This window comes from Sinohyriopsis cumingii, chromosome 2, assembly GCF_028554795.1.
Source record: "Sinohyriopsis cumingii isolate HCF-2022 chromosome 2, ASM2855479v2, whole genome shotgun sequence".
In the NCBI taxonomy this organism is placed as follows: Eukaryota; Metazoa; Mollusca; class Bivalvia; order Unionida; family Unionidae; genus Sinohyriopsis; species Sinohyriopsis cumingii.
This window is the reverse complement of record NC_142962.1, coordinates 12,639,441-12,662,717: the sequence shown is the minus strand read 5'-3', so window position 1 is coordinate 12,662,717 and position 23,277 is coordinate 12,639,441. Positions and strand designations below refer to the sequence as shown.

The window sequence follows — 23,277 nt, the reverse complement described above, 5'->3', positions numbered from 1 at the left end:
TTCGTTTGATATGATTTCAATTCTCTGTCATTTCCTTTCTTCTTTGCCGCCATTTTGAAGCACGCTGATATTTTGCCGAGAATTGGAGACTGATTTTCCATTCCATAAAAAGGAATTTTATTGGTAAAAAAAACATTGGAATTAAACTGATTTTTGTATCTGATGAACAGTGTTCAGAATATAGTATATGTATCCACTAAAGTGGTATAAAAATGCATATAACTGCATCGGTTAACAATGGCCCTCTTGCACGAAAATGTGTTCCATGAGGCATGCGGCAAAAATCAAAGTAGAAATATATACTTTACGGTGACGAAATATATGTTTTAAACTTAGAATATGACATATTTACTTTATGTTTGATATGTAATTAATACTTGATGATGTAGGTCTCCGTTACAAGTGAGTTTGAAGGATTACTGATGGATTCGAAACAAATGAAATGGATGGCTATCGGTAATGCACAATTCGATACGGGTGGATGGGGGATGGTACTCTGATTATGAAGAAATGGCCCACAAATATGGTAGTAGTGATGCCGTATTTCTTTTAGTTAAGTATCATGCAACATTTAGGAGTGTGTGAATGAATAACATCGTAATAAAATGGAATACATTTTTGTCCAAATACTTAAATGTAGTAGACCGCAATATGTAGTCCTACAATGTAAGACATAGCACATGTTTTTGTTTTAGTGCTATGACTTACTGTCCAAATAATGGCATTGTATAGCCTGTTCTGCTGTAGGTTGACATCAGAAAGAGTAGTCAAAGTTTCAGAATTATCTCACTTGGCCAGCTATATTGACACTCTTCCACTCATTTTTGTGCAATTAATATACTTTGCTGTCTTTATCCTGGTGGAATGAAAATATGACACTAGCAAATGGACTCATTTTCATGTTCCGTTGACATTCATTTGAATTTGTTGTGTTGCAATGCAACAGTAGTTAAGTTATGCCGAAATATGTTTAAGTAGGTTCTTGTGGTGAATATGTTTCTTGAACAAAACTAAACGTTGCTTACAGTTCCAATAGGCAGAATATATTTTTATTTGTTTCATTAAAGAATAATATTTCAACTTAATCCGATTTCGGCGTTATCGGCATGCATCGCTCTCCATCCAATGAAATGTAGGCCAATGAAACTTGAAAACAGGTCCATTTCTTTTGTAGGAATTTGAATTTATTAGAGAAAAGACATGGGTAAGTAAAGTCTGGCAAAAATATTGTTATTGATTGCCAGTTGTGTTTGATATTCCTGAAAATGTGACTTTCGTTACAGTGTTAATCGACATCAAAACCTGCTGAACGGCACAGTTAGTTGGGCAGTAAGACCCATCACCCCCACCACCTACCCCCGAACAAAAAATATCTGGTGATGTGTCTTATGTTGTAGGACTAAGCAATATGGAGTCAGTGTGTGGCATAAAAGAAATATCACTGACACTTATGAATATTCCATTTAGTAGCAAGGCGAAGAGGATTTTGTATAAAGCATGGAGAAATTGAAAATGAGGTATTTTTTGCACATACTGTTTGCAAATAAAATGAATATTTGTTAGTTCTAAACACTGACAATAGTTCCTTAAAAAAGGGTAGGGAGGCCTGTACTTGAGGTAATAAACATTTTATGATGAAGACAATAATGTGTATAAATATGCATTTTGATAAAACAAAATAATGATGCCTGTTTTGATCTAGACATAAAGATAATCATAGTCTCTGTGCACAAGTCTTTTTCTACATGCAGTATATCTTTTCTACCACAATTGAGACCGCACCAGTGGCCTAGTGGTTAGATTGTCTGCCTCAGATGAGGGAGACCGCAGGTTTGAACCCCGGCCAAGTCATGCCAAAGATTTAAAAAAATGATGCTAACAGCTGCCTCACTTAGCACACTAGATTAAGAGGTTAGTGTTAGAAGTGGTCAGCCTGGTGTCAAGATAATGCAACTAGGTGGGGCATCACGCTGATAATAATATGGTTATTTATGAAAATTAACAGTGATTTGCACAAATTCTTAGCACATTTTCTTTAATAACTGTTTTTTTTACTACTTTGTGCAACTTCTTAGTACCATTTGCCTTTATTGCTCATACTAGTACATTGGCATTATTTAACAGGACTGAGTTAAAGCCTGTAACAATTGAAGATACAATTCCTCACCCCTCTGAAGATCCAACCTTGCTAGCTTGTCCTATTTTCATCTAAAAATGAACAACTAGCACTAAATACACAATTTGTCATTTAACAATTTGAAGGGGGAAAAAAACTGTAAGAAAACTTGACAATGTATTATAATAAATGCAGGTAGTAGTGAGTATATAATTGGAGCAAGATGTAGCAGGAAAATTGTTTAAGCAAACAAGATTATCTCTATTTTGATTGCATTGTGCACTACAATTTTCCATTGTCCATTTAAAAAGTTTGGAAGTTTGAGGGCATAATGTCTCTTCCGTAGGTGTCCTGGTTGCAACAATTTTGCCTGAAGTTTTTCCCTTTGAATGCATACTTTCAGAGTACCATCTTTCTTGAAATCCCATTTTCTTGGTCCTATGTAATGATCAATTAACATGTCATTGCTATCATTTCTGTTTCAGATATTTGATGGAAGTATAGCAAAATGGTGAAGATCTTTATAGGAAACCTCAGTTCCGATACTGATGCATCTGATATCCGTCCACTGTTTGAGCAATATGGTGAAGTTGCAGAGTGTGATGTCCTTAAGAACTATGGCTTTGTTGTAAGTACCTACTACTGCTTCCTGTACTAACCATTTTGCTGACATAAAGCAGATAAGAAATTAAAACATTCCCATTACACATGGTGAACAAAGTAAAAATGTAATTTCATCTACTGTTAAGCATAGGCGCAATACAACTTTCATTTTTCCAATGGCATTATCATTGTTGGAAAAAGTCTAAATATTTTGCCTTTGAATGAATTTTTCTGACGTTGCATATATGGTTATGAAACTTATTTGCTTGTTCATTGTTGAGGGTACTGGCCATCATGGGCAAAAAAATGACACTTTGCGTGGTAGTGGAATGTCTGGTTAAAATGGGCACAATAAAACATTTAGCAGAATTCTTGTTTGCCAAGGTGAATATTTATACATGCTTTCCAAATCGGGTGACAAATCATTGTATCCCCCAGTGGTATAAAATTTAGGGTTTAAAAAAAAAAACCTTGGTGCCAGAACTGGGGGTCAAATAAAAAATGTGGAGGTCAAAAATGTACTCACAAATTTTCATCTCACCCTTGCTTTTTCAGCTTGAAATAGGATATTGCAACTTGCACCACATACTCTCTCTTAAAAAATACAAATAAACCAACATGCACAATTAACAAATGCATTGTCCATTCAAAGAATAATTTTAATAGTTCATTTTTCTTTTAGTTTAAAGCCATACTTTTAACACTCTCCTTATAATGTTTTTGTAGCAATATTATAGACCAACACATTACATGTAAGCCAATACAAAAGCCAATTAAATCTTTTTAACCAAATGGCAGTTGATTTACTGCCTGTCATAAAATGTGTGCCATCATCGGTTTCATTGTACTTCATCCTAGAACACATTTATCCAAAAATCAAAAAGGCTAATGATTAATCTTCTTTCTAAAAACTTGCACTTGAACTTTAAGATCGTTCTTTTATTGTAGCAAGTTATAAACCAACAAAATCTGCCATGACCCCCTGACTTTGTAATCCAAATAACGCATTTGTCTCAGCAAGTTTACTGATTTCTTTGTTGTGAAAGAATGTCTTAGGTGATAATGTGTTCTCCAGATATCTTGTGGCAAACAAGAGCAGATTTTTTAAAAATTCTTAAAACCTGTCACGAACGGATTGTTTACTTTTGCAGTCTTCGCAATCATGCGATCAGAAGTCACACCGGTAATCCTAATGGTTGTGCCATATTCCAGTCAATGGAATTATTTTCTCCATTTTTCATTAAAGTTAGATCCACAGTTAATCTGTTCTGCTTCTTTCACTTTCTTCGCTAATGAGTCTTAGTCCAAGCCGTTTTAATCTGGTGATCATTTTCTAGTGTAACAAGCATTGACGTTAAACATCTGGACAACATCTTGATGAGCTTGATGGAAATCACGCGAGAGCTCACAAGATATAGGGAAGTTATTTTGTAATAACATTGCCTATGCTAGCCTGGTTCCCTGTTTTGTATGCTCCCTGCATTGCACTCCGCTATACGAATAGCGGAGTGCAACGCATGGAGTATATGAAGCAGGAAACCAGGCTATGCCTATGCTCGATGTATTCACGATGCCATCCCTCATCCAAAATATTGGATGTTAAATAAATCCTGATCGATTTATGCAAATTCTTTGTGTAAAAAAATGCATGGCAACAAAACGTGTGCGTCAGTTTTCTCCAGCGTGCGTCCCTGATGCACAAATGTGCATAAAGGGAAACACATCATGCTCCATCAGTATTGAAGGTGCATAATACAAGAGCAGAGATTACTGAGCATGTTTGCATCTGGTGTGTGTATTGCTTGGTCATAATTGTTAGAACACCCACAATCTTGCACATCCAGACTTGTGATCGACAAAGTGTGGGTTTGACTCTGCCGTCAGACCAGCCCGAAGTCACAATTGAAATACTGACCTATACCAGGAATCGGCAACATATTTGACTTAGTGTGCCACCTTTTTCTGGATTAGTTACCAGTAAGAGGGTAACACTTAAAATCACAAATCCTCTTAACGTGCCACTTTGTGGCATGTGTGTCAAATGTTGCCTATCCTCCCTGACCTACACTCACAGCACGGGATATTTGGAAAGTGGTAAAATTGTTACCTAATTGCCTTGGCTAGATAGACACAGGAATAGGAATTCTTGTTCCTTTGACAGTAAAAGTTGTTATGTGATATGATATTAATGTTTCTTCCACAGCACATGACAAATGATGAAGAAGCCAATCAAGCCATCAGTGAACTGACAGGGACACTAGTGAAAGGAAGTAGGATGCGAGTTGAGGTAATTTTTGTCTTGCCTGCAAGGCATCCATGAGACCAAGCAATTATTTGGTTAACAGCACCATTGGCCATCAATGACAATGGCATCTGTTTTTACTTCTTGCATTTATCTCGGTTTCTGTGACATTTTTATGTATAGTCATGACGAGTGTGTTCATCTTTGAGGTCACTAACCACCATGGGTAAAAGTAGGTAAGTGACCTACTTCATGCACAAATGTTTACATCGAGTTTATGCAGTGAGCTTAGTTTTTGCATCTGTGATGCATGATCATACTAAAATGGAAAATTCCATGCAATCTTTTAATTTTGGAGAAAAATTAAGGATTGGGTGCAAATTTTCATGAAACGTGCACACTTTGTTTCCAAGTAGAAAATTCCTGGTTTGCTCCAGTGCATGGTTGCTATTGTAGACGGGTGAATTATGTCATTGGTTCCTTTGTGTTGCATTTTGGATTTTGATTGTGTGTTGCACAGCTTAGTGTTGTGATTTCTTTTTTGAGACTGCTCACTCAGATGCTTTTTTCCACCATTTCATATGGTTGATTGAGCAATGGTAGCTAAGGGACACCAAATTTGATTGAATAAATTTTGGAATTTCTGAATGTAATTAGACATCATTTCATTTAAGAAAATGGCTTCTGGATTTTTCAGCTACCATCACTCATCAAACCTATAATATTTCAGTCCACAGAGTTTGAAAAATGCAACCACTTCACTGCGATTAGATGGATATTGATATTTAAGTAAACCGTCAGAGCTTGTATAGTATGAATGTAGCAGTTAGACATTAAGCTGTTTTTTTTTAACTTTAGCTGTTCCTGTTCCGAATAAAACAGGGTATGCGGTGAACCCTGCCTTGTGTGTGCGATTGGGTGTACATGTCTGTAAGATATTGATAAAAGTTCTGAAAGGTTTTATAGAGCATGTCCTAGGTAAATATTGAAAAATCTGTAGCTGTAATAACCTGTGCCGGAACTTAATAAATAGATATTAGGCTTTGTATCTTTCAGGAGTATATTGTGCCCATTATTGGTTCATAGACCCAATTTGACCAGATTAGTGCCAGTTTTCGACTTCAAGGAGGACTGGTGCCCAATTTACTAAATCATAAATGCAACCCTGCCAAGTTTCTTTGACAGTTGTATTTACAGTTACCATAGGGCAAAAGTAAGGTCACAATGGCTACTTTTTGTATTCAGGTGTTTAAATTGTTATATTTAGCACAGTTGTTCTGACAGTGTAGGCCATCTTTAAACTCGTGTTTTTATCTTATTCATTCTTATGACATTTCTTTACTAATAGAACCAGTATGTATGATTCTTTTATTTTCTCCTGTTCATTTTATTTCGCTTAATGTGAAAGAAATACCTTCATTCTAGGAAGGTACTGCTCACAATGGGTAAAAGTTGGTCAGCCTGACATTTTCACGGTATTCCAAACTTGCCAACCCTTACTCTATTGGACCATAAGTCTTCTTGAAATTATACTTAAAAACTCTACAGATATTTGCAAGCAGCAGATTCACAGCTCAAACCCATGTGGCACAGGACCACTTCAGTAGACCAAGTGGTTAGAGCATCTGCCTCAGATGTGGGAGGTCATGGGTTCAAACACAAGTTGAGTCGTACTAAAGACATTGGCGTAAAGATGTGAAGTCCATCTCAACATCGCTGATTTCATGTTAATTTTCTTATCCTAACTGCATGTTCAGCATAAAGGAGAAATTCCATGTGTGCATATGTATAATGAAGTACTTTATTCATCATTTAAAAACCACTTTTATCTAAGTTCATTCTTATATCATCGATTGGGTCTGAGTGATGGCTACACTTCAGTGTCATGCAGTGAAACATGTTACATTGAATTCTGTACGGTGGTTATTGTTTGTTCCAGTCCAGTATTTAATCAGTAATGGTTGGCTTGCCATCAGCATATCTGCCAAGGAATGGTGCTGATTAATAGGTATTTTTTGCTTTATCATGGAGTGGAATTTCAAAAAATCATACGAGCTGCACTGCATATATATATATATATATGTGTGTGTGTGTGTGTGTGTGTGTATAATTCTCCTAGTTTTGTTATGAGTAACTTGAGCCCAGGTCATGGCAAGAGTAAAAAGATACTATTCATCGAGCGAAAAGACGAATAAGTTCGTGTGATCATTTTTATATTGATGATATATTTGTTATTTAACAGATTTTTTCTTAAATGATCAAAGTGTAAATATTATATTTGCTGCAGATATAGCCAGATTATTGTGACTGAATTACTGTGTGAACACTGGCATGCGTTTGCAGTAATTTCAGCACTAATATTATTGGAATAGTTGATTTGACAATGAACATTGTGAAATTCTTCAAGTTTTATTGACAGTTTTATAAAGTTTTTTTTTCTTTCTTCATTTTTATCTGGGGGATGCCCCCTGGACACCCGATCAGGGGCACTATCCCTTGAAATCCTGTTGGGGGAGGACCATCTGTGAACATTTTTTTAAATGGAGGACAAAAATCATATCTGTATGATATCATAAATTTTGTTTATTTTTTTATTTAAAATACACCTATATCTGCATTTTACAGAGGGTAATCCTTTTCACTGAAACAAAATGGACATAACCGTGATTATTGATTAAATCTTCGATAAAAATATAGCTGCATTTATTGCCCAGGTAGTGTAGAGGAAGAAATAAATGAAGATTCAAATATCCAGAATGAATTCTTTATAGAGGGGAATGTTTTCTTGAGCATCAGGAATTCAAATCGTATTATACAGACATGCCAAATCTACTGAAAAAAATTTGGGAAAATCCCAATTTTCAGACCTATCTACCAATTCTCCAGTTTTTAAGAATAAAAGCAGTAATTGGCACCATTATATTTATTGGACATTATGTGTCAATTTGAATATGTCTTGTGGTGGGAGATATAATTGAGCTGCATAGGGTTTGGAACTGAAGTTTGTGCAAATTGTACTCGTGGTAAATAAGATCTACATCTACTTTACAAACTTTTCATTTTACTGTCTCTGCATTGTTCCGAATACCAAACTTTTAAATACGTTTTTATTAAGTAAGATTTCATGGTATAAGTATTCCTCACATGATTCCAGCAAATTTTTTTCTGCTTCAGAAATCAACAGGTTCTTCAAAACAAGGAGGCAGTAGAGGTGGAGGAGGAGGAGGAAGTGGCAAAATGTATGTCCCTCAATATAATTCATACGCTATGGTATTTATATAAAAAATTGTTTGGCAAGTTTACTGGATAAACATTTTCTAAAAGAATGCAAGTTAAGAGAGAATGTATGCATTTAATTTTATATTTTCTTAGGAGACTCATAAAGTAATAACTGAAAATGAGTTTATTTGAATGTCATAAATAAATGTTTTTTACAGTTTGTTTGTCATTTATAAGTGACTTTTAAAGCATAGAGTCAGTTTTTAAAGGCCAGTAAAGAGAATAGGAAGGTCCTTGTTCATCCATTATGATAGGTTTGTTATTTCTACTCTTCCTTCTCTTCTTAGAGGATTGACATGAAACTTTACACGTACATGCTTTTTGGTCTACTTCAGTGGTCTCAAACATGTGGCCCATGGACATTTTTTCTGTAGTGATGTGGCCTTCAGGCTAATGTACTAGTCCTCATTTGGCCCTCATGGTGATTTGAGTCTGAGACCCCTGGTCTGCTTGGTCCAAAATAAAAAATGGTGCTGCTCCATACAGTATGGCTGTCTTGAAGATCAGGTTGTTGCTATTCGTCCTGAATGAATGGTCATACTAACATCAGGGCTTGTGTTTAATAAAATGCAGAGTTGGAAATAGCTCACCTGGTAGTGCTGAGGGGAGTTGCATCATTTACAACACATGGTGTCATGTGTCAAAATGGTGGAACCTGTAATCATATCAGTATTTTGAAAGGTAACTGCAATGAAATCTCAGACAAAAAAATTAGAAGTTCACTCAGAAAACATCTGGAAATCTTTGCTTGAACAATAAGATTGGGGAGAGTGATTGATCACTCTCCAGGGAGCAGCTTAAGGCATGACGTATTTGAAATCACGTGCTTCATAAAACCCAAACCCTGTAACATGGGGTTTTCACAGAATAACTTCTGATCTGACATTCAATATGGCCACCATGGCAGCCATCCTGAAAATATTATCACCAGCCTTCTTAATGGAAAGTCATATTGACATGGGGTTTTCATCTGAAGACTTTCACGATCTTGTTGGTTCTAAATTAAAATGGTTTTTGAAATGACATCTTTCAGAAGGATGTCATTTTGACAGTTTTCAACAGCTGAGTTTTTATGATATATAATTGGTCCTAAATTGAACATCAGTGTGGTTACCATGGTGGCCAGTTTGACAATATTGTCTGTTTTCCACCCAAATTTACCAGTTGAATTCTTATGATACCTAGTTGATCCTAGATGAAAATGATGCATCTTGTACATCTAATTTTGGCTGTCAAGAAAATCTTGCAGTTACTACACAGAATGGCTGGCCATAATGACACGGGAGTTTTACCCAAAAAAAGACATAATGATAATTTTCTTGGCCCGAAGTTAAAATGGCACTAATCTAGCATGTCCACAATAATAGCTAATTTGTTATCACTGAAGAATATCAGATGATTTGATATTCCAATGCCAAAACTCCAAAATTCAAGGAACCAAAATATCTTGTGAAATTCAGTGATGGATGGAAATGGGAATTTCAGTGGTTGCCATCAAGTTCCAATGGAGACGAAAATGCATTCTGCTCTTGCTCTAATTCTGATTTTAAAGCCTGTTATGCTGGAAAGAACATCATACATTCTGTAGAAACCCAATCACATAAAAACAAGCACAACAACAAAATATGCCATCACTAAAATCCATGTTTGTGGAATATGCATCAAATATGAATAATAATACAAGTGGTGAGACGCTATTTTGTCAGCTTTATAGCCAATATAGTCTCCTGTTTCTGGTAGCAGATCATTTTTCACATCTTGTCAATGTTCCTATCTCATAAATAGTTCAGAAGTTCTCTTGCAAATGACAAATATACTTATAGTGACTATTGCTTTGTTCATAATAAATCGGAATCTTAATTCTATGATAATAATAATGAATTATATAGATTAACAGTTGTGAGTCACCATTTGCAGCAACCGTGCTTTTAGGGGGCATATTATAAATTGCACACTACTATGAACAACCGCATCTCTAAAATTATTTTAAAAAACTCTGACCTGGATGATGAATATTGGATAAAAAGTTTGAATTTGTGACTGTATTTTGAATATGTATGTATTATCTGGTACCAGTCATGAAAGTATCAGCTCTGACAAGCTAGATAAGTTTTCGGCCCGGCCATGATTTTGTAACACAGCTATGATTATTTAACACAGTTAGCCAGTTATATCACTGTTTAGCAGGCAAGTCAGAGCCAGTGTGTACATGTTATAACAATGTACAGGTGGGACGCTGTATTCTGTAGAACCTTTGTATGTGGTGTTTTGTCTCTTTTTTTTCTTTCTATAGACATTTTTTAATTTACAGGAGAGGCACTGGTCGGGGAAGGGGCCGTGATTCTGGTGGGCATGGCAGAGGGGCCAGTTCTAACCAGAGAGATCGATACCCACCACCTCCTGCCTACCACCCCTATTACAGATCCCCTTATGATTACTATGACAGATATTACCCTCCATCGAGGGTAGGGGAGAGGCTACCTCTTCCTGATGATCGTTATCCCCCACTATATGCTGAAGACAGACGCTTACCACCCCATCCAGATGACAGATTACGAGAACGTTATCCCTTACCACGTTATCCTCCACTCCCAATAGATCGCTATGATGACTGTAGAGATTATTATGATCGCTATGAACGTAGCAGGTTACTTCCCCCTCCTGATGATCCTTACTATGCTGAGCGGAGTTTACACAGACCTCCCCCTGATTATTACAGGAGGTAAGTCTTATTTTAAGAATGGTCGGATATTGATTTACTTTGTGCATTCTTTTGTATGTCTGTCTATTCCAGGAAACCTTTTGAGATTGAACATGCAGTGTGCAATTTCTATTTGCCTTTTGGACTTTACCACACATTTTGGTGCTTTATCTAAAGGTCTTTCGACTCCTGATTGGACCCAGTTACATCGAAAGAATTTGTACATAATTGTTTTTTTTCCCATGAGGACTTTTAACTATTGTCGGGTCCATTAAAGAATGAAATACTGATCCCACGACAGTGTTTTTCTCACAATTTAGCATAGACTCCCTTTGCTGTTGATATATTGTCAAAAATGGTGAGTCCAACCTGATTTTCACACATTTCTTAGTGTTAGGGACTCGTTTTGACATCAAAGAAGAAAACTTAAACTTATAACTTTTCCTCCAGTATACAATAGACCTCCTGCCTCCAAATAGGTTCCTTTTGATTTTCCTTGGCTGAACAAGATTGGATTTCAGGCAAAGGTAAAAACCATTCAGTGGTCACTTCACAACAAAAAAGCAAATTTGTATTTTAGGTTAATAGTAAACTAATGTTGTTCGTTTCTGTAATAAATCTCGGCTGTCATTGAAGTATGTACCTGCAGATCATGTGTACATTGCTACTGGCTAGGTGGGATTGGTATGCAAATAATTGGGCAAGATCAGTAATACACCATGATACAATAAGTTGATTGTTTAAAAGGAGAAATGTAAAATCCCAACAAATATTCAACTTGTTGTAAAATATATTTCTAGTATACATTATGAATCCAGAAAATAGCCTTCTTCCATCATACCACAGAAAATAAACAAAATCGACTATGTAAACTGACATGTCTTAATACATTTTTACATCTGTCTCCACAGCTAATATTGCAGCTAGCATGTTCCCATATCCTTTGTAAACGGAACATTTCAGTGTGAAATTGCTGAAGATTGGCAAAAACAATCATACCACAGAAAATAAACAAAATCGACTATGTAAACTGACATGTCTTAATACATTTTTACATCTGTCTCCACAGCTAATATTGCAGCTAGCATGTTCCCATATCCTTTGTAAACGGAACATTTCAGTGTGAAATTGCTGAAGATTGGCAAAAACAATGTCATTTTACATGTATAAACATATGTAAATAGTGTTTGATATATATTGTCAGTATATATCAAGTACCGGGGCCTCAATTGGTCTAAAGCGCTCACCGTTATGGATCAATGTCATCTCACCTCTGTCTTCGTGGGTTCGAGGCTTGTATTCTGCCAGCGTAAGTATGTGAGAAAGCTTGCTAGTAACTTGTCATGGGTTGGTGGTTCTTTCAGGGGTTTGCCCAGGTTCTTCCTCCACCATTTATACTGGCCACCATGTATAGCCTATCTTGTGCTGCAGAATATCGTTAAACCCTACAACAACAATATATCAAGTACCAGAAGTTGTCCAAGTGGTCCAAAGCGCTCTCCGTTACAGATCACTGGCATCTCATCTCTGTCTGCGTGGGTTCAAGTCTCGGATTCGGCTAATGTGGGTATGTGACAAAGCTTGCCAGTAGCTTCTCATGGGTCGGTGGTTCTTTCCGGGGTTTTCCCAGGTTCTTCCTCCACCATTAATACTGGCCGCCATGTATAGTCTATCGTGTGCTGAAAAATGGCGTTAAACCCAACAACAACAACAACCAGAAGTTGTTTATTTTATCCAGGGCTGGAAAGTTCGACTCGTCTGCTCATATTTTTAAGTAAATAGGCAAGGACATGCAGGTGGCATTTTCAAGACACTTGCAGGCCAGACTGTTGCATTTTTAAGTCAATTATTGAATACGAATAAGGGAAAAAAAAGTTTTTTCTTTAATCAGTTTGATTCATCCATTTTTCAGAAAGTTGCGTTAGCCAACTTAACATAAACTCGTTTGTAATGAGTTTCTGTCTGCATATTAAACTAATATAAAAACGGACCATTTTTTTGTCATTTAACAAGGATTTATATAAGGGCTGTTACTGTAGAATATGCATCGGACTAAGGGAAGGCTCTATTAATGTAGAATAGACACCAATAGATGCAATTTAGAATTTGTATTGTGAACTTTTTCACTAGTCCTGGCATATATTTTTTTTTTTAAGTGTCTTCCCTGGGTACCATGTATGTTTAAATGGAACAGTCCTAAGCTTTTTGTGCATCAGGAATACTTGATCATCTGTATTTAGAGAAAATGAAGCAATTGATCACCAGTACATTTGCATTACATGCATTTGATCTGGAAAAGTAACTATGGTACTAGAAAGATTGGACTGGTTTGCAAATGGACTTTTTCTCAATTGTAACAAGGTGATTTTCACACGGATTTGATTTGAGGAATCATAGGTTAATACAACTGATAATTGTAATAGCAATGGGCATGAAGACATTAACAAGTGTTTTTGGTGGTGGGCATGCAGATAAAAGATAAAAGGAATAGTAGAGGATTCAACAAGGACAGAAATGTACCTGGCAGGAAAAGCAGTATGAATCTTCAGATTTTAAGTGGAGTATTGGCTGGAGTATGATGAGGGTCCCATTGTGCTGTTTTGTCAAGTTTTTCGTAAATATCCATAAATAACATTACAAATTGTAATTAGTTAATACATGTAGGAAAGAATCATCGAAATTGCATAATAAAGATGGAAACAGTTGTGTAGCTTGCAGAGCCAGAAAAGGTGTTAGAATAGCCCTAACTTATAGAACCTGCCAAAGCATTGAGAAGAAAGATACTATTCACCTTTTCAGCATTTGCAATTATAAACAAGTATAGGATAAGCAAACTTTATGCAGGACAAATAAAAGTTCGGAGTTGTTTGCCTTGGCAAATGAGGTCATTTGTAGACCAAGCAGCATAGATCCTTTCTGATGGGGCATTGTGCAATGGCATATATGCCAGTCTTCACTATTTAGCTAATACGGCAATTTTTGTGTGTATTTCCTGTGATTTGATACCAGTCTTGATATACACTTTACATTTATTGAATACATTTATCTTTATTACTCTATGTCTTACAGATCACCACCACCAGCAGATAGAGCTCCTGCAGCTGGACCTCTTGGTCATGGCAGGGAAACTTCCAATGGATACGATTATGATGTGGCAGACTATAGAGACAGAATGCTGTCATCATCCCAAGGCAGTGCAGCTCAAAAATCCAGCTACAGTTCTATGTATTCAAGCTACTATGATAGGTTTTACAACAAGCCAAGCAGTGCATCTTCCCAGGATGGATCTGCTGTTGGCATGGCAGCTGGAATGAGCAGGAGTCTTGGTGGAGGTGTTGGAAATCTTCAGCTTGGGACACCAAGGCCAGGTGGTCTTAGTTTAGGAAGCATGTCATCTCAAATGAAACAAATGAAAGTTGATCAAGGATTTTCTAATCAAGGACCAATATTTTTCTAGCTCATAGAATCCTGCATCATTGTTTATTTTGTGTGTTCTAATTCAAGATATTTGAAACAGTTCAGTGAAAGTATCAATGGCTGATCTCCATTGTTGTAAATCTTTGATATGATGAAAGAAAAGAGGTTTTTGTTTCTTTCATTTCTCAATCTCAGTCAAGAATTTTGTTTCCTTCCACTTGGGAAATTGATCCAGTGAGATTGATTTACAACTAAGGATTTTAAAAAAAATTCCCATTGTTTTTAAATGAAAATTATGTTGCAGCAATCACTTTTGAAATAGACTGTAAAAGATTCGTTATTGCAGTCTTGGAAATTTTTATACTCTGTATACAGTTGCATTACATCTGAACCGTGAGTTGTGGATCTTCGCATGTCCAATTGGTACATTACAGGACTAGTCTCACAAAAAGTAAAGTGCATAAAAAGGAATGAATATTGAACAAAATTTTTACATTTTACCCAGATTTACATGTTGGTCCAAATTATTTTCATCAGTAGTGATCTGATCAATGCATTGATCAAACACTAATTTCAGAGACTATAACTGTCAAGCATTAATAGTTATTCAGATTGTATCCTTTGACATACTCACTTTGAACACATTTATTTGTGATGGAAATTGCAGGACATGTAAAATTTGAATAGTTCATATATATGCTTTGCTATTGGATTTTCAGTATCACAGATTTTGGCCCCGAGATGCTTTGTACATGAGATAGTGTATTAATGCCATGTTTACTCTTAAGAGACCTTGTTAAGTGTATTAAAGAGTTGATAGAGTAATAATGAGAGAAGGTAGCAAAGATTCATCTGCATTTAAGGGTCGATAAAAGATCCGATCAACCATGGCCATTGTGATAATTGTCAGTGTTGACTGATGAATAGGCTCATTACGTGATTGATGTATGTATCACAGGTTGTCATATCTAATACTTTAAGGGGGTGGGGTAAGAGGTAATGAAAATATGCTAGTCCCATGAGTTAATAATAGGAGAACACCATTATATATGGTTTTATCCAAGTCCAGTGATTTTACGTATTTTCAGCTATTATTTATTGCTGAACAGTCATATTCAGTTTAAGGCTGAAAAGAAAACATTTTGTTGGGCATTTTCAATTCTAGAAATTTTAGAGCCAAGTGCATTCTTGGGTTTTATTAAATTTTTTACTGAAATTGTTGAACTGATAGTATTTGAAGACGAGGCTGCAACATTTACATGTATCAACAGCTTAGTTTTAGCTTACTGCCTGTAAACATCATTCTGATGTTTTACCTAAAATTAACAGACATCTTGTATGCTGTATCCTGTTAAAATAAGCAGTAAAAGATGCACAGCACATGGAACAAGTTGAGTGAGGTATGAGCATTTATAGTGTTGTAACAGCAGCCAGCAGTTTGTTGAGCCTAATGATTAGAAAGGGGAAAGTAAATGGCATCACTTCAGTTAATATATAATGTGTTCATGTTTAGAACTGAAGAAATGGGTAAATGTTTCAATCTTACTTGTACGTTTGTATGTTTACAATATTTGATTAGTTAATAAGAGCCTTTACTGGTTTTTATGAATCTTGTTTACTTTTTTATTTTTGTTAAATGCAATTATTCATTAGCAAGAAAACAAATGCTGTGGCATGCTGTTGGAATGATATTTTCCTGTTTCAAAACATTTATGCCATAGGTTCGAAAAGGAAGAACAAGTGGCTGAAAGCGGCTGGATTGAACACTGTCACTAGTGTACATATCAGCGAATAGCAAAATATTTTTTATTTTTTTTGGAATAATGAAATAATTAATATTCATGAGCTTGGCCCTTCTTCATTTTAACAATCTGAATCATCAGTTTGCTTCATCATCTGTATTTGTCTCATTGGCCCATGAAAGGAAAAGTTGTAAAAGAGAGAATTTTACAAGACTACGAATCTCAGTTTATATTGTGTTATGACTCCTAATTGAAAAATATATTTGCGGTATTTCTTCTTGATGAAACTTCACAAGGAGAAAACCTGATAACCATAATGGGTATGCTTTTTTTAGGCATCAGTTAGTAAAAGCTCACTACGCTATCGAATGCTCAGACCTAGACCAAGGGGCCCCATGGTGTCCAAGTGGTCCAAGGCACTCACCTTTACAGATCACTCGCACATCTTGCCGCTGTCTGTGTGAGTTTGCATCATAGTTGGTATATGAGAAAGTTTGCTAGTAGCTTCCTTTGAGTTGTTGGTTCTTCGTCCACCAAATTTACTGACTGCTATTTATAGCATATTATGTACAGAAAAAAGGCATTAAACCCTACTGTACCAGGACCCAGTTTCCTATCTCGTGGGTGGTGGAAGAGTTTGCAAGGAATGCCTTTTGTTTGAAGTGACCATGGTTTGTCTGGGTATTTCTTGTCATTCTCATGCATCTGTGATTTTAACCAGTGGTGAATGTTTCTCCCTATTGCCTATTTTCACAGGCAATCTATTTTCCAAAAATTTTTCAATTTTCAATTACAAGTGTCTTATTATGATAGCTTTATGTATCAGTACCTTCTCTGTCACCAGAGATATTGACAATTTACAGGTATTATAGATAAAATGTTTGTTTGCACATGAGCATCATTCAAATTCATTAGGAACTCTAGAAAATGAACAATAAAACATTGCGTCAGTGGGATTAATCTAGTAGGTCAATAGTATTGACAAAAAAGAATGATACAGATTTCAATTACGCAGCTAATGGGTTAAAATTAATTGCCCTTGTAATTTGTAATTATGTACATTTTGCTATTGATTGTTGTCAGTATGTACCCAAAAATTTAGATGTTGATTATTGTATTTGTATCATATTAGTACAAAACTGAGGCCAAAAAAAAAGGTTTTCATGACACATCATGGCAAGTTGTTAAAATCTTTGTTGTCGAAATCATTGTGTGTATTTTATTGTGAATGATGTGAAATGTGAGTGTTGAGAGAGAGAGAGTTACCTGAAACTATGTTTTACTAGTTATTTAAAAGGAGACCTATTTGGAGAGTTTCCATAACCATTTCACTGCAGCAGGAGTTTTAAAGAATTTACTGTGTTCATCCTTTCTCATTCTCATCTTAAGGTTGTAATAATAATTGGATACCTCATGTGTCAGTTAAACTTGCAATGTGGTTGTCCCTGATATGGATAGGACAAACTATCAAACTAGAGCAGTTAATTACCTACAGTGTTGCAAGTTTTCTGTAGTTGAATGTTGTATTTTGCACAAAAATCATGTATTAAAAGATTGACAAGAAGTGCAAGAGAGCTTGTGTTTTACATGTACTTCATAGTCACAGCCGTATGTGGCATTGTATATTCTTCAGAGAAAAGAGCTGGCCATTATAAGCAAAACAAACTAGCCACTTTGCCAAATCGAACACTTGCAGGAAAATTTCTTGATACACCCTTGGTGATCTCATTTTGCACAAAGAATCTACTGGTCATATGTCAGGATAGATCATGAAACGACAAATTTGGTGTTGCTACTCCTAATAATTTACTTGGAAGATTGCTTTGAAACTTGGTGTACACACATTCATCCCAAGCTCTGTAGGTTCTAAATCAGAACGGTGCCAATCTGCTGCCCAATATGGTTACCATGGCAGCTATCTTGAAAATCTTGTTGATATTCTTTCAGAGCAGAACCTCGTATTGGCATCGGGTTTTCACAAGAATTTTTATCAAGCAGGAAAACAGTTTTCACAAAACAACTAAGGTCCCATGCTTTGAAACATTAAACATTTGAGATGAGAAAGGCACCTATTGAGTTTGGTGTCAAAGGCCAAGGTCTCGGAAGCTGAAAGAAAACAGTTGCTTCAGCAAAATAAATTGCTTTAAATCAAAAACCTGAAATCGATTCACCACTTAGAAATGCAGGCCTTTCTGCTAATGTGATGATGTCCATAACTAACACTGTGACGTGACTGTCAAAATGCATGATGTCGTTGACCAATGAAATAGCTTCTTTCATTTAGTATTGCTAGGGAATCTTGCTTGGCAGTAGCATTGAATATTTTTGTTCGCCATGTCTAGAATCATTTAGTACCTTTGTATCTGACCAATATTAAAGGGTCTGCATACAATTAAAGATATAATAGTTCATCACATGGGTAATGTACTGGGTATTGTGCTTTTGTTTCAGAGGGACCTACAACTTAGTCATTCATGAAGGTGCTAATTGTGTGACTTGATACTGTGATTTGAACATAAGATATTAAAACCAAAAATAAGATCATGTGTTACATGTAATTAGCTACATCATGCCAGTGATGTTCCTGCTAAGGATTTGCATATTTTGCAGTTACATTTAGATGAATGTGATAAAGAATATCTCAAGAATATCTCAGTTTCATTATTGTTCCCAATGAAAATGTGATTAAGTTTCTGAAAATCTTTTGTTTGTGTTTTTTTTCTCGTATTGTATATTTCTGACATTTGTATAGAATTACAAGTGATATAGCTTTGTTCTACAAATCTAAACTTCAACTTCGTTGAAGCAGTCATCAAAGAGTCAGTCACTTCACTGACAAAAAGTTGCTGCGATGGTGGCATGTTCACTTTCAGGGAGCAGTCTGTTATATGTAAATATACTTGTTCATCAGTCCAAAACATAGGTGTTGTGAAAATAAATGCACCTTTTAAAAAGACCTTTCTTTCCTATTATGTTCACCATATGAGTGGATGAAAGGTAGAGCAGTTTTTGGACATGGGGTCTCATTAATCACTTTTCTTTGATTAAAGCATTAGTTGTCAATATTTTATGGATGTTCAGTCCAAAACATAGGAGTGTTGTGAAAACAAATGCACATTTTGACAGACCTTTCTTTCCTATTATGTTCAGCGTATGAGTGGATAAAAGGTAGAGCAGTTTTTGGACATGGGGGCCTCATTAATCACTTTTCTTTGATTAAAGCATTAGTTGTCAATATTTTTTGGGTAGTAAATATTTTGTCTAGTTGAGCAGCAAACCCTCTAACATTTTACAATCACAATAAAAGAATTTGTATTTGCTCAGTATCAGGAAATTGCTAAAAAAAAATGTCAGTTTAGAAAGGAGAATAGAGTGATTTCTCATTTTAAAATGGAATATTGTAGGTGCCATAATACTTAAGTTTTCTTGTTGCTGCTGATTTACATTACTTTTTGATGATATTGTTGAAGGAGCAACCTTTGTTGGATAAAAAAAAATAATTATGCATTAGTCATTGGTAAGAAATTTAGAATAACTGCTTATATAAATATATGCTAACCAACAAGAGTTCTGTCCCTTGTCATTTTTAGTCTATATTCATTTAGAACAAAAAAATGTTAAACCAGATGGCTGTATTATCAGTTCTAGTTTGAAATGGTCCTCTTCGTTCAGAGATGGGAAATTGACACCATGCAGGGTCTAAATGTGCTTCCCGTTTGAGGTTTCATTTCACTGAATTTTCATTGTTCATCATATATGTAAATATTTCTACATCAGTAGTATGTCATCAATTTAACTTTGTATCTGTGTGACGTTGTAGTTCATTAGTCCAGCCACATTAAACGATTCATAATTTTATTCCATTGTTTCTTTTTCTTGGGTTAAGTAGTTCCGTTTCGGGCTTTGCTTAACTAGTTTGAAGAAACATAGCCCTATATTAAAGTCTCTCTGTCCAGCTCTCTGTCTATTAATAATTTTGTTTTGCATTTCTCTATCTCTCTCTCTCTCTCTCTCTCTGGCTTTGTTTAAATGGTGGAGTATCTATCCATACATATCTGTAGCATCCATACCTTGACATACACACGTGCTGATACACCTTTTAAAAACTAGTATATTACCCATTTTTCCAAGGCTATATCTACTAAGAGTGTTGTTCCCCAGTCAATGAGGATTATTCACTCCAGTTTGTAATTATAGCTCTAGAATTTAAAAAAAAAACTTGTTCACCATCAGAATATCATCCATTTCCCGGGTTCACTTCTACATGTCGCACTTGGTGCTGAATGTTTTCTTCATTTTAGTATTTTTGCATTTGTATCCCTTTTCTTTGAATTTGATAGTTTTGAGTATCATGATAGCAAAGCAGTGTGTCTTGTTTTTATCCCTCCAGTAATAATTTGTGTTAGGGTAAGTATTTCCTACCCAATGGTTGTCCTGGTTTATTATGTTATTGTTTTGGCTTTTCTCTGCATTGCTCTGAGACTAACAATGTAAGATAAACTGTTGTTCCTCATTTGTTCTTGATCTTTGTTCTTCCTGTTGATTGATGGGCAACCATTGGTTGTTTTTATCTGTGCTATTACTACTGTTGATATTACTATTGTTACTGACTGCTCCGGTGGCCTAGTAGTTAGAGTGTCCGCCTCTGATGCGGGAGGTCGTGGGTTCAATCCCCGGCCGAGTCATACCAAAGACTTACAAAATTGGTACTAACAGCTGCCTCACTTGGTGCTCAGCATTAAGAGGTTAGTATTAGTACTGGTCAGCCTGGTGTCAGGATAATGTGACTGGGTGAGACATCATGTTACATGCCTGCAGCATGATGCCTCAGTGCTAGACATCACTATAAACTGCCACACTGCAGACATCGTAGCGACATGACTGAAATTTTTTTAAAGCTATGTTAAAAGTCCAAATCAAACACACTACTGTTACTATTGCTGTTCAGGGCCGGCACTACCATATAGGCAAACTAGGTAGCCGCCTAGGGCGCTGATTTCAGGGGGGCGCAGTTTTAATTTTTTTTATTGTTTATAAATTTGGAAATTGATATTTTCGGGGGGGGGGGGGTGCCAGAATCTAACCTTGCCTAGGGCGCCAGATAGTCTGGCCGCGTCAGGCGCCGGCCCTGTTGCTGTTTATGCAATAACCATTATTACCATCGTGGTTACTGTTACTCTTGTTCTTACTGCTGTTTGTCCTATTGCCTTGATTGTTTTTTTTTACCTTTACTATTGTTCTTTAGTGATACTTTTTTTGGTCTCTCTCTTTCCTTGTCTTCCTTCTTATTTTGGTTGTTTGGAACTGAATCACCCATTGACATTGTCGCTGGGTTGGTGTTTATGGTGTTGGTACTCTTCTCCAAGGGACTGGTCTTTTCCTGTTTCTTGGCTGTGTTGTAGGTTAGGTGGTGTTTAGTCATGATATCAACTATCTCAAGTTCTCTTATGGTGAAGAACCAATCCCATGACTTCAGCTGGTGAGGAGATGGTTGAATAACTGGAGAAAATAGAAGAAAAAACCCAAAGGCCCCTTTTCATGGCCATTCATATGCCTCGAACAGATTTGCTTTCTTGCCTACATTATTTTTTAGTCGGTTGTCTAGTTGTTTGATAGATCAATGGTCATCCATCAATGTCTCTGTGTTATATATGTCTATGTCCCGCCAGTCCCGTTCCCGCCAAGTGTTGTAGGTTTTTTTTTTCCCCGCTCTCTGGCCCGATTGAGGTCAGAACTTTGCAACATTGTTACCAATCTTCAATACCGTGACGTCACCTTACCTGTTCCATTCCTATTGTCCCTATACAGCAACTTCACTTTCCTTTGTCCGTAAACAGCCCCAATATTCCCCATGTTAAATTCCCATTGTCCGTAAACGTGCCCATGGGGGTCTGAAAAACCTTGTCCGTAATCATGCCCACAATCTTTTTGACTCGGTTTTCCATTGTCCGTAAACAGACCCCTATTCTTCATAGACCTGATGGTAACATTCTACGGTCCTCCCTGGTATCCCATGACCTTGCATCAGATCACCTCTGCATTATATGCCAGTAGTTAAGGGGGGCACTTTACGGACAATGGGAATTAGCATTACAGACCCCCCTGGGTTAGATTACGGACAATGGAAATTTAACATGGCGAAAAATCGTGGGTCAGATTACGGACAAGGGGAATTAACATGGCGATAAATCGTGGGTCACTCTACGGACAAGGGGAATTTAACATGGCGATAAATCGTGGGTCACTCTACGGACAAGGGGAATTTAACATGGGGAATAGTTTGGGCTTGTTTAGGGACAAGGGGAATGGAACATGGGATTTTTTTCTTTTTTTAAAAAATTTTTTTTAAAAAAGGGGTAGGCAATTCAAAGACTATCTCTTTTCGAGAAATATGGCTGGCCCTGAAAAGGGCCTTTGGGTTTTCTTCTTCTTCTAATTTCTTCTTTTCCTCCACCAAGTTCTTATTTTATCTCCTACACTCTTCTTCTCTTTCTTTTTTTTTTTCTTCTCCTCCTCTTCTTTCTTCTTCTCTTCCTCCTCTTCTTTCTTCCTCTTCTCATTTTCTTCTTCTTTTTCAATTTTTTCGTTCCAATTGCGTATTCTTATTCTTTCCTCTTCATCCTCCTTCTCCTCCTTAATCTCTTTCATGACACCACTAATCTTGTCCTTTGCTTTCCTTAAGTTATTAATTTCCATCTTCACACGATGGGGACTATAGGAATAATGGTCTTCAACCAGTCTTAATAGCATCTGTTCCATTATTCCTAAGTTGTCTAAAACGTCTTGCAAGGTTTGTATTTTGTCGATTTGGTTTGACGCCATCTTCTTTTTATTCTTTGCAGAATGGTTTGAACGACGAACACTGTGGGTTATTATAGTGAAAGCGCGGACGTGATGGAAAACATCCCCCTAAAAAACATAAAATGGATCTTACCTAGATCATGACCCAACAACGCGCGAACGTGAAGGAAAACATCCCCACTTTTCTCATTTCATATAATATAACCCTAACTATACTCTCCACATACGCTAAGAAACAATAAAGAAACCCATAATCTACTATTCACACAAACTTACTTTATTAGTTACTAACACAAACACACAATCACATTCACTTCCACTATTAATAAAGAGTTAGTGTTTATTTTCACACTACTCTACCTACACACATTGGCAA

The 23,277-nt window shown here is 36.3% G+C and overlaps 1 protein-coding gene across 1 annotated transcript; it reads left to right on the top strand.

Moving 5' to 3' along the window:
- Positions 1–30: 30 nt before the first annotated feature.
- On the top strand, positions 31–19,958 carry LOC149804347 (uncharacterized). Its single transcript, XM_089939174.1, has 6 exons — positions 31–123; positions 2,602–2,744; positions 4,923–5,006; positions 8,136–8,200; positions 10,552–10,962; positions 14,011–19,958. The coding sequence occupies exons 2-6, from the start codon at positions 2,625–2,627 to the stop codon at positions 14,396–14,398; spliced, it is 1,068 nt and encodes a 355-aa protein (XP_089795300.1). The 5' UTR covers positions 31–123; positions 2,602–2,624; the 3' UTR covers positions 14,399–19,958.
- The last annotated feature ends 3,319 nt before the right edge of the window (positions 19,959–23,277 follow it).

Bases quoted from the DNA above. Each gene is read 5' to 3' on its own strand.
- LOC149804347 (XM_089939174.1), top strand. From the start codon at position 2,625: ATGGTGAAGATCTTTATAGGAAACCTCAGTTCCGATACTGATGCATCT. The intron at 8,201-10,551 runs GTATGTCCCTCA...TTTAATTTACAG, and splicing joins GGAGGAGGAAGTGGCAAAAT to GAGAGGCACTGGTCGGGGAA. The intron at 10,963-14,010 runs GTAAGTCTTATT...TATGTCTTACAG, and splicing joins CCCCCTGATTATTACAGGAG to ATCACCACCACCAGCAGATA.